Genomic DNA, 12668 nt, shown 5'->3' with positions numbered 1-12668 from the left:
CCTTGTCAATGAGTTGCATTTCTTAATGAAACTATATAAACACATAGTGCATTGCGCAATTGGTCGTTCACTGCTCATTTGGCACTGTAATGCCGCCGCTAATTAGACCTTAATGCACTTTTAACAAAATAATTAGCCTCGTCTGTTTAGTATCCGAAATGCGGAGCGCTTTTGATTTAACTTTGGTTTACATAATGTGGTAGATTAACGAAAGCGCACCGGCCATTCAGATGTTAAGCATGGCCTACAGAGCAGCGTGTCTCGGCGCGTATCCTGCAGTGCTTGAAAAAGGGCGTAATCCGGCAGCGCCGCCGTCTTCTTCAGTGTACACGCTGCCCAGGTGAAGACGATCTTTATGTAAATGCACATGTCCTGGTGGTCTCTGTCCAGAGCACGTAATTGCTCCTGAGAAGTACCGGTACTCTCCCATTAAATGTACTGCAGCCGTGCTAAAAAGTGCAGGTATCAACCCCCCTACCCCCCCTTCAAATGAAAGAAGTGCAGGTACTCCGTACCGGGCACAAGTCTATAAAAAGAAGTGGGGGGGGCTGACCAAGTAAGACCATATGCAGATGACCTCATGACGTCACGACGTAGCGCTACAAAATAAATAAAATAGTGCTATTTAAATTATGTTTGTAAATACTGGGACAGACTAACCCATCTGACAGTCTTGCAGCGTCTGCATTTATATACAGGGACAGAACAAAGGCAAAAGCATGACTCTCAAGCTGTGTGCCTTTGTTCCCTCTGTGGCATTTACATTTAAATGTAAGGTTCCAGGCCTCCCCCAGTCAGCATATACAAACAAAAGGAGGCCTGATTGCCCCTTAACTTCGGCCCAGCTGGAGGTGAAAAAAGGCTCTCTCACTGTCTGCACATTGCTGGTAGGAATGGAAAGCTGGCAACGTGCAGGTGCTGCTGAACGTGTCCGGTGTCTGAAAATTACACCAGGACAAGTTCAGCATATTTCTTTGGGGCCCAACTTCTTTGGAAGGGGGGACGGTGTCCACCCTGCGAAAAGAGTGGGGGGACGCCGTGTGTCTGCGTGTACCCCTAGATCGAGCACTGGTACCGGATAGTCCCTGCCCATTTAAAGCACTGGTTTAGAGTAGATGGTAACCATAAGAACATTGTGCTTGATGGTATCAGTTCAAGCTCGCCTCCTGTGAGGAAGTGACGAGTATTGCGTTGTCTGTGAACAGAACATTGCTTATGGACACGACCAGGGCCGCCTAGTCGAAACGCACTGGTGGCCGCTCTCTTTCCGGCAGAGTTTCGATTAATAAAAGTGGCTCATATTAACTCTCGTGTGCAGGGCCGGACTGGCCGTGGTGGGCACCGGGCAATCCCCCGGTGCGCCGCACGGGTGAGGGGCCGGTTTGGGGCGTTTTTGTTACCAGGCCGGTTTTGCAGCATAGCTGCAAAATCTGCCGAAAAACGGTCCTGGTAAAGAGCACAGCGGTACCCACAACCCCCGGGGGGGATGAGGGGCCGGCCGAGCACTTTGCCAGGGCCGGTTTTGGTTCCCAGTCCGGCCCTGCTCGTGTGCATCTTGACGTTTTGTTTAAACCGTTGTTGAATTTTTGATGCACCGGCTTTACTGCACGTCTCCCACCCTCACTGTATTGAAACAGTCACTAGTTCTATTTTTTATTTTTATTCGTGTGTTAAATCAAGGTTTCTGAACACTTCCCATTTTAAGAAATTGTTTTGTAGCTTTGTTGTCAGTGTTTGGGCATCCGATTGATGTAGTTTATACGGCAGTTGCTGTGGAATGTGGTCGTTGATGTTTACAGTACGTTTTAAGTCACTTGCTGATTTATTAATTTGACTTCTCATTGTTTTCTTACAGCAGGATTCGCAAGTTGTCTTGGGTCTGCTTGACGTTGGTGCTGTTCACCCACTCTTTAAAAACCATGCTCAGAAATTGGGACTGGGAGTCAGAATACACTCTATTTATGTCTGCTCTGAAGGTACATAGTTCTTTTTTCTCCCAATTTGGCATGCATTATTTTGGATTAACACATCTATCATTGAATGTCTTTCCAGCCTGATTTAATTTCACTTCAGAACGAAAGGAACAGTGAATAGAATTTTAAATACCAATGGCAGTCACAGTTGCTATTACTACAACCTTTTAGGCGATGTCTGTCTTTAATGACCATTTTTGTCTTTACTTAAGCAGTGTGTTCTTGTAGTGATATGGCTTATCTGGTCCACAGGTGCGTTTAGGGACGCTCCCTCTAAGTGTTTGAACATGGGTGTTAATCATGTTTTTGCAGAGAATAGAAAAGCACTGATGTTGTGGCAGTTGTTTGTAATGTATTAGGGAGCAACAGACTATCAATAAAATGTGCATTACTTGTAACTACATTTCAGACTATAGTTGTTTTAGATTCACAGATGCACACCAGGGTCGAACTGGGAACCAACATCAGCCCCATCAAGTCTTTTCAAACCATTGCCACATTGCACCAGGTGCATGGACCTGATCCCCTCTTAAAGGGTTTGGGACACGTCTCCTATCCTCCATAGAAAATTTCGGAAGGATTTGGTCCCAGAGATTTTGCACCACTCTTTTTCATAGGTTTTGGACAAAAAGACTTACTATTTAAATATAGTTTGCAGGAAACCTAAAGGAATGATGCAGTGCTTCAGAGTGTGTCGCAGTACCCAGGAGAAATATCTCTGCAAACTATATAAGCATGGATTTTTCATAAAGAAATTGTGTGAAGATCCAAAAGATCTTGATTGTGAAATAGGCAATCGTTTGTTCCAAGCACAATAGAATATTTCACCAGTGTGTAATACCTCACCTAGCATACAGAAACCTATACGAAGAAGATTACCATCCATTTTAAATTCTGTGCCAGTGTGTTCCTCTTCACCGTTCAAGTTCTGATGTAAGCATCTGAACATGCCAGTCTATCGGGCGCTTTGCAGTAGTACCAGTAAGCTTCTAAACATGCACCCTGTGTGGTCTGATCACGTTTGCTTTTACCTGTGCTGGTGCTTGTGACAGGGCATATATTAGCGATTTCCCTCTAAATGGCTGGTTCTGCCATGATGCTGATGTTGACGCTACTTCAGTATGAAAAACAAAACCCGTACATGGTCGATTGAACATTAACAGTGTATGTTTTTCAACACTTCTGTGACAACCTCCAGTTTGTGCAGCTATGCAAAACAATAATGTTTTGCCAGAATACATATTGCTCAATATGTAAAGCAACATTCCAGTGCCAGAATAAATATTTCCCTGGTATGGAAAGTACATGTACCCTGCCAGAATCCACATTTCTCCGCTATGTAAAGTACCATTGCATTGCAACCATGCACATACCTGTGGTTTGTACAGCACTTCATCGGGCCAGAATGCACATTGCCAAGGTAAGTACAGTACCACTGTCATGTCAGAAACAACAAATTGCCTTTCATATAAAGCCTCATTTCAGTGCAGGCACCATTACCAACAAGCCATCGGCATCTTCCGACTCTCCTTCCCTTATCCTGCTACTCACATGAGCTTAAGTATTATATCACCAATTGGGATTAGTGAAATAAGTAAGATTTAAGTCTGTATACTTGGTTCCTGCCATTGCACCCTCAGTTAGAGAACGAAGATTATAATTTTCCCCATGCCATTTGTATTCAGATATTGGCATATTTTTGAAATCCGTAACAAAGAACATGTGACTCAAGGGTGTGCCCCCACCAGACCCAGAAGACAACATGGACCCCCCCTTCCATTATACCAGGCTGCTCGACCGAAATAGGGCACTGAACCACCCAATGTCAGTGCCGACTGAGACAACACCTTAACATGACACAGGGGAGGTGCATTGAGACCGGCAGTGCCTCCGACCCGGAACCCCAAAACACAGAAGCTGGGATTGGAGGGCCCTGGGACAGTGGACGTGTAAGAAAACACAAGGGACGCCCTACTCGCATGGAACCAGGGTACTTACAATTTAGGCAAAAAAACAGTGGTTCATGTGTATCCTTGGCTTTGTCCAAACACGTGACACCGTCTTCTGGATATAAGATTTTAACCCTGACTATATCAAATACCATTGACTGCCAGTACCAGCCCCTCCATAGGGGCCCGGCCGAGCCCTATGTGAGTATCCTTGACTACCCCTCACTCACAGGTGTTCACCACACTAACTGTCAGTCATCTACAGGTGTCCCTACATTGATAGGTCCTGATGAGACCCCACTTTAGCTGGGTCGAAACGTCGTTGACAACTTGAAGCGAACCAATTCCCATTCCCTACTATTATACTAGGGGGCTGCTAACATTTATTGTGTATCCATTGAATGGTCGTTTCTGTCACAACATTGAAACCTTGTTTTTATATCACAAGAGTCACAATTGATACTCATAGGTTTAATCTTTTTTCACTTGGGACACTCAGCACTCCAAATTTATAACAAATGTGTATTTTCATATATAAAACAGTTTGTTTCTCTACACACTCTGTGTTGCATGTCCTTCTTTCTCTGACATTTCTAAACCCCCATTTAACCCTGGGACAGTGGAGCCCTGCACAAAAATGAAGAAAGGAGGGACAGCAAAACCATCAAAGGGAACTCTAGACAAATACACCAAACAGGCACCATCAGCGGGAGGAGCGTCAGACTGGACAAGACGTACCCTCAGCCAAAGCACCAGGACACTTATCCATCAGGAGAGGAGGCTGACACTCGGTAGACCCATGTTCAATTGGTGAGGCAGGGACATCTGACCAGTGGGGTGTACCTCTCTGACCCAGTTGTTTCAAACCCAGTGGTCCTTTCAGTATTTTTTAAATTTTGAGAAGTGCATGGGATACAAAATCAAATGGGATAAATTGGTACTATACCAAAGATACTTATCCCACCTCAGATGGGTACTACCAGAGAGGTGTTTCCCTACCTGGAATTGTAATTATGTTCTTCTAAACACTGTTTTTTCGAAGGGAACATGGAAGCGCTCTGTCAAACCTTTCTGCAGAACTTTGGCCGCTGGTGGCAATTGCCTCTCTCGATCATGGAAAGAGCATCCCATTTTCAGATAATCACCCTGCACAAATAAAATTCCTGTATGTGCTACAAAACACCCCATGGCCGATACCCGAAGAATTATAAAATAAAATCGACAGTACGCTTCGGACCCTACTCTGGGATGGGGTCCCCCTGCGCTTTGCCCTCTGAAGCCTGCAGAGAAGCATATATAATGGAGGCATCTCGCTCCCAGTGCTTAGGGTATACTACTGGGCCTCCCAAGTCTACACGTTAATGAGTGGTGCTTCGCACCCAGGTATGACCTGGTGACGCAACTGGAGAGGTCAGTCATAGAGAATAAGTTCCATGTGCACTACATATATGGCAAAAGATTCAGTTTGCAATTGCTTGGCCCCACAAAAAGTACCCTGGATGCCTTGGACAAAGCTGTCGCCCTTGTAGATTGGAGAGACAAACTCTCCCCAATTACCACACTGTGGATTGAGGACTGTTAGAAACGGGACCCCCGGCCGGCCAACGCTCACGCCAAAGTCAGTCAGGGATCGCCATTTCTAAGGTCAGGGCTAGGGAGTTACACACCAAGATAACCCCTGCTCACCCTCTAGGTAACGTGACGCGAGCAGCAAGGCTAATCTCGGAGGCGATGTGTAAAGCGTTTGCGAGCGCACCCCAGCGACAACACCCTAGGCCCACCACAAAGGAAACTCCACACAAGGTTATATCAAAAATAGCCTTTGTATTATAATAATAAAAACACATTAGATAACACACACACTTTACAATGTGCCAACAGGCACGGGCAAGAATTACAAGGGATTATGTACAGGACAGGGCCACCTGGACCACTGTCAGGGGTATGCACTTTTTAGAAATAACACTTGTAGGTATAACACTTAGCACATAAACATATAATGACTGTAACACAGAAATCGTAAATGTAGCACACAACCAGTCACTACTGGTAAAGGGTAAATACCTCCTACGCCACCCTAAACACTATAGGGAAATCACGCAGGGAACTAGGACCTTATCATCAGGACCCATGGAAGGAAAACCTATCACCTAAGCAAGTCACATTTAGCAAAGGGAAGGAAACCTAAAATAATCACCTAAGCAAGTCACATTTAGCAAAGGCGATAACACATCAACATTCCGCTAAGCAGGTCACTTTTAGCAAAGGGAAATAAACCATAAACAATTACCTAAGCAGGTCACTTTTAGCAAAGGTAGAACAAACATTCCTCTAAGCAGGTCACTTTTAGCAAAGGGGATAAAACACATAAAAAATCACCTAAGCAGGTCACTTTTAGCAAAGGTAATAACATAGACAATTGCACATGAAACATTAAAACACATCCAGAGGTGCAGGTAGAATATTTGCGCAGAAATCAAATTAGCAGTAAATCATAAATTGCGCAGGGTGCACATGGCACAACACTAGAATTGTCCCCCAGGCCAACTGGCCTCGAAAGGGCTGGAATGCCCTGAGTCTCAATGTCAGGGGAGGCTGCGCAGGCAGCACAGAACAAAAGCCTAAACGTAGCAACTGTCCACTAAGTGCTGGACAGTTGTAAATCACAGGTAGGCAAACGTTGGAGCCACGTGGGCTCAAGAACACTGGTGGGGAGGAGACACTGTGTGGGAGCCTCGGGGCTACTGACCACACTCGTGTCCCAAGAGCCTCTCTGGCTCGCAAAACAAATAGGCACTTAAGAGCTTCAGCGCTCTACAACAATTAAAATGCCCCCTCGAGCCTCGGGGCTCGTAAATCGCTGTGGGCGTGGGAGCCTCTCGGGCTCTAAAACAAATGGGGCACCTTGAGCCTTCTGTGGGCTCACAGAACGATGGGGCGTCGCTGGAGTCCCTTACGGGGGACTCGGGATCAAGACAATGGCCCCCAAGAGCCTCTAGGGCTCACAAGCAAAGAAATGGCCCCTCTCGTTGGAGTCCTTCGTGGACTCGGAAGACCTGGCACGTGGGAGCGGCCCGCTGCCAACCGGGGCCGCTCTCAAACAACAAAAGACCCTGTCCCCGCACTCACCGGTACCTCACGAGCGCTGCGGGGGCAGGAACACTGCCGGCTCCTCTCGCGCTGCTCCTCTCTGGGCGGCCCTGCATGGGCCGCGGGCGGGGCTCCCCTTCACTCGGGAGCCTCGCAGAGACGCTGCAGGCCGCTTCCTGCGTCTCCCGCCTGACTTCGTCTCGCGCCCTCCGCCTGACTTCCGCTGGGCCGCCAATGGCAGCGCGGCCCTGGGGGTCAGGAGGCGGGACTTCCGGGTCGCAGTAGGCAGCGGCCCGGCAACAGTTTTCACGGCTCCGGGGCTTGCGGCGGTGATCACGGGGCAATGCCGGGTGGGCACCGGCTCGTAAATAACAAAACACCACGGGGCAATGCCGGGTAGGCACCGGCCTTTAAGTAGAAGATAAAACGAGGTGGGCACTCGTACATCAAATACGAGCGCAGCAGATGCGGGGTGGGCACCGGCTGGGCAACGAAAGCGCTTCCAGGCGCAATAAGTAAAATAAAGCGCTCTCTAGCGCTAGGGGCAATCCACAGCGCTCCCAAGCGCTTCAGGGCAGGGGAAAGCGCTCACAGCACCAATGGGCAGAAATAAAGCGCTCCACAGCGCTAGCAGGCAATTTAAGCGCTCCCAAGCGCTAGGGGCATGAAAGCAAAGCTCCAGCAGGGACTGGAGGCAGGCAGGGGGGCAAGGCAGGGCCAGAGCCAGCACACTGGGTCTCCAGGCAGGGAGACAGTCCAAGTGGCGGTCCTCCTGGCCCCAGCAGCAGCAACAGCCCCCTCTGGCAAGGATCCAAAAGTAGAACAAATTGTAAGGGGACACAGCCCCTTCTTATACTGTAAATTCCTTTGTCTTCAGGGTGCAGGGTGGGGGGAAACCAGTTGCAGCTGGCTTGGGAGTTCCCTTGATGGCCCAACCACCCCTTTCATTCACTGGGGAGGCTAGGGTCATTAGACACACCACAGGGGGGCGGAGCCAGCATTGTGTGGGGAAAAACCCAGCCCATCCAGGACCCAGGTGCACTCCTCTCACACATCACTCATGCTGATCTCACACTCACCACCGGGCAGACCCATCCAGACTTCCTGGAGCCTGGCATGCCAGCCAGCTCCAGCCAATCACGCTCCAGCACCCTCACTGCACACATACATCAATGTCCAGAAGTAGCACTTCCCTTCTAGACACATACAAGCCGCACATACCATTGCGCAGCATTCATTCTCACAAGTTCATACATACCAAACTCGAGCCTGCACTCCCCACACATCAGGAACTAACATGGACACACACATTCCCCATGCATTCCTATGGGAGGGCAGGCCAGCCATACTACACGCACGCACTTTACTCTGGGGCACAGGGAAAAAGTGCGCCAAGACCCAAAAATCACTAACACTGGGTCACAAATAAAAGCAAAAAGATTAGGGGTGAACCTGCCCTAAGGCCCAAGTCCAACACAACCCCCTTCCAGCCAAAACGCAGGGCAGACCAATCACCACAGTGATGGACTTCCCTGCTTGGGGCGATAAAACACGGACGCGGGCCCACAACTGCAGGGACACCCTCCTGTTTTACGCCACGGTGATCCCCTGGGGTTCCTTCTAAAACTACTGTAGGGACTAACTGGGGTACCCCACTGGTACTCTCCAGCTGCCCTCGGCCAGGACCAGGCCCTAGGCCACCCAGGTACCACGGGATCCTGCCTATTCTCAAAGTGGGGGGTAGTAACCCCTGGCACATAATAGCCATGCTCCACTCTTCCTGTCTGCAAGACAGGGCTAGACTGCCACTGGTTCTCCAGCCTAGGGTCTACAACCTCAGGTGGACCAGGAGTCTCAGGGAAGGCTCTCCTCCCCCTACCTCTTCTTCTAGGGTTCCTCCTCCTCCTGCGAGGGGTACCCTCTAAACACAATTCTCCCAACCTAGGGTTTAACCCCTCAGGTTGCACCGGGGTCAGAGGTGGGCTCTCCCACCCTCTGCACCCCCTTCCAGAGTCCTGCTCCCTCCCAACCGGGGCGGTACCTCTGGAAAGAGAACTGGTCAGGACACTGATTACAGTAGTCCCACCCTTCAGGTCAGGCGGATCCTGAACCTGGCCTTCCAACCTCCGGTCTAGAACCTTTGGTGGAACCAATGCCTGGCACTCCAGGACTTCTGGGGACTCACATACTATTCCCCAATCACTCCTTTCGCTGGACTCCTGTACCCTCCCCACTGGAGCGGTACTGCCAGACTCTAGAACCATAGAAGCTCCGCTTACAGATGCTCCAGGTCATCTACACACTAGGAGATCTCCCTCAAGTGAACTAACAGGCAAGTCTAGGTTCCCATCCTGGTGTTCCCTAAAGAAACCATCCAGGCTCTGTGACAGGGCTTCGGGCATCTGGGGACTCTCGGTCACACACTCACTCCCGCTCCACTGAGACAGGCAGTCAGCCCCTACACCCTCCTCACTAACCTGGGACCTAGCTGGGCTACTCTCACCCTCCTCCACCACACTGGGCTGGAGGACACCTGACCCACTACTGTTGGAATCACTCACTAGTGACTCTAAAGAACCTCTCGCACTTTCCCATCGGTCGGCTTCCTCTGCCAGCTCATATGGTTCAGACAATCCACACCCTAACAGGTGTTGGCGCAATTCTGGATAAACAACACTGAGCAACTGCTCTTTGGCAATCACATCAAACAAGATGTCCCAATCACATTTTGTGGGACCCCGTAACCAATCACACTGTGCTACACAACAGTCATCCTGAAAATCTTCCCAAGACTGGTGAGGCGGTTTCCTATGGTTCCGGAACTTCAACCTACACTCCTCTTCTCGGGAAACAGGTACCATACTCGGGGAACTGGGAGTGGGACTGTCTACACAAATATTTAAATAGCTGCCACCACTGGATTCAACCCTCCCTGGGGAATCCAGAAAACCACAACTGCACTCAGGGGATAACCTATCCTCTAGGGCTACCTTCTCCCTGAACAAGGCTCTTTCAGCCTCTAGCTTGGCGTGCTCCAACCTGAGCTGTTCCATCGCTAGCTGATGCTCCCGCTCTTCCCTCCTATCCAACCACTCCTCTGGGGACAGGGAAAGGCTGGGGCGCTGGTACTGACACTGGACCCAGCAAGGGACTCCCTATCTATGGGGTCCTCACTATCTGCTGATATCCATCCACTGTCATCATCATACAACTCACATTCTTCAGGGCTCCCAACAGACTCACCATCCTCATGACGTGCGGCCCGGGCCCTATCTCTCTCACTGTGCTCAAGATCCCACTGACCCTTTTGCCATTGGATCAGGCTGTCCCTAAGCTGGGACTGAGTATCCAACTCACTCACCTCCATGCCTCCCTCTTCACAGAATCTGACCAGCTCCGACCTACTGTACCTAAAAAGACAACAGAGATCAAAAACAGGCTCCATTTTGGCGGACGTTCTCAAGAAGAGTTTGACACAGAGAACCTGGGGGTCTGAGCTTACACAGGAGTACACAATTAACACAATTCAGCAAGATTCCTATCTCAGAGAACTTGCACTCCACTATCCAGTGTAACACACCACTCATTCACACACACCCTCCCCTCGGACCGGTAAGGCAGTTTCTACCACCCCTGATTTTCTCAACCTGACCACAAGTGACACAGGTACCAAACTCTGGAAGCAGGGCGGGGAACAAATGTACTGGACAGAAATTACAAAATGACACCTTTCAGGAGAAGCAATACTGAACTTCCCTAAAAAACAATAATCCCCAAAATGCGGTTATCTAAAATTGCAGAGTTTTGTAGTGTGGCCTGTCGCCACTGTGGTACAGCGCAAACGCAAGTCCAATCCGCACCGCTAGCCACCAATGTTAGAAACGGGACCCCCGGCCGGCCAACGCTCACACCAAAGTCAGTCAGGGATCGCCATTTCTAAGGTCAGGGCAAGGGAGTTACACACCAAGATAACCCCTGCTCACCCTCTAGGTAACGTGACGCGAGCAGCAAGGCTAATCTCGGAAGCGATGTGTAAAGCGTTTGCGCGCGCACCCCAGCGACAACACCCTAGGCCCACCACAAAGGAAACTCCACACAAGGTTATATCAAAAATAGCCTTTGTATTATAATAATAAAAACACATTAGATAACCCACACACTTTACAATGTGCCAACAGGCACGGGCAAGAATTACAAGGGATTATGTACAGGACAGGGCCACCTGGACCACTGTCAGGGGTATGCACTTTTTAGAAATAACACTTGTAGGTATAACACTTAGCACATAAACATATAATGACTGTAACACAGAAATCGTAAATGTAGCACACAACCAGTCACTACTGGTAAAGGGTAAATACCTCCTACGCCACCCTAAACACTGTAGGGAAATCACGCAGGGAACTAGGACCTTATCATCAGGACCTATGGAAGGAAAACCTATCACCTAAGCAAGTCACATTTAGCAAAGGGAAGGAAACCTAAAATAATCACCTAAGCAAGTCACATTTAGCAAAGGCGATTACACATCAACATTCCTCTAAGCAGGTCACTTTTAGCAAAGGGAAATAAACCATAAACAATTACCTAAGCAGGTCACTTTTAGCAAAGGTAAAACAAACATTCCTCTAAGCAGGTCACTTTTAGCAAAGGGGATAAAACACATAAAGAATCACCTAAGCAGGTCACTTTTAGCAAAGGTAATAACATAGACAATTGCACATGAAACATTAAAACACATCCAGAGGTGCAGGTAGAATATTTGCGCAGAAATCAAATTAGCAGTAAATCATAAATTGCGCAGGGTGCACATGGCACAACACTAGAATTGTCCCCCAGGCCAACTGGCCTCGAAAGGGCTGGAATGCCCTGAGTCTCAATGTCAGGGGAGGCTGCGCAGGCAGCACAGAACAAAAGCCTAAACGTAGCAACTGTCCACTAAGTGCTGGACAGTTGTAAATCACAGGTAGGCAAACGTTGGAGCCACGTGGGCTCAAGAACACTGGTGGGGAGGAGACACTGTGTGGGAGCCTCGGGGCTACTGACCACACTCGTGTCCCAAGAGCCTCTCTGGCTCGCAAAACAAATAGGCACTTAAGAGCTTCAGCGCTCTACAACAATTAAAATGCCCCCTCGGGGCTCGTAAATCGCTGTGGGCGTGGGAGCCTCTCGGGCTCTAAAACAAATGGGGCACCTTGAGCCTTCTGTGGGCTCACAGAACGATGGGGCGTCGCTGGAGTCCCTCACGGGGGACTCGGGATCAAGACAATGGCCCCCAAGAGCCTCTAGGGCTCACAAGCAAAGAAATGGCCCCTCTCGTTGGAGTCCTTCGTGGACTCGGAAGACCTGGCACGTGGGAGCGGCCCGCTGCCAACCGGGGCCGCTCTCAAACAACAAGAGACACTGTCCCCGCACTCACCGGTACCTCACGAGCGCTGCGGGGGCAGGAACACTGCCGGCTCCTCTCGCGCTGCTCCTCTCTGGGCGGCGCTGCAGGGGCCGCGGGCGGGGCTCCCCTTCACTCGGTAGCCTCGCAGAGACGCTGCAGGCCGCTTCCTGCGTCTCCCGCCTGACTTCGTCTCGCGCCCTCCGCCTGACTTCCGCTGGGGCCGCCAATGGCAGCGCGGCCCTGGGGGTCAGGAGGCGGGACTTCCGG

At 49.7% G+C, this 12668-nt stretch overlaps 1 protein-coding gene across 2 annotated transcripts in view; it reads left to right on the top strand.

The window, feature by feature from the left end:
- TMTC3 (transmembrane O-mannosyltransferase targeting cadherins 3) overlaps positions 1 to 12668 on the top strand; it is a 425295-nt gene that overhangs the window by 232702 nt on the left and 179925 nt on the right. The window contains exon 9 of one of the 2 annotated variants that reach the window (XM_078678861.1): positions 1856 to 1976. In XM_078678861.1, the coding sequence (XP_078534987.1) occupies positions 1856 to 1976 (121 nt within the window). The remainder of the gene's footprint in view (positions 1 to 1855; positions 1977 to 12668) is intronic. The other variant, XM_078678865.1, reaches the window with a different exon arrangement.

The sequence above is a fragment of the Lissotriton helveticus genome, chromosome 1_1 (genome assembly GCF_964261635.1).
Source record: "Lissotriton helveticus chromosome 1_1, aLisHel1.1, whole genome shotgun sequence".
Classification (NCBI taxonomy): Eukaryota; Metazoa; Chordata; class Amphibia; order Caudata; family Salamandridae; genus Lissotriton; species Lissotriton helveticus.
The sequence above is the reverse complement of the archived record's forward strand: the minus strand, read 5'-3'. Positions and strand labels throughout refer to the sequence as shown.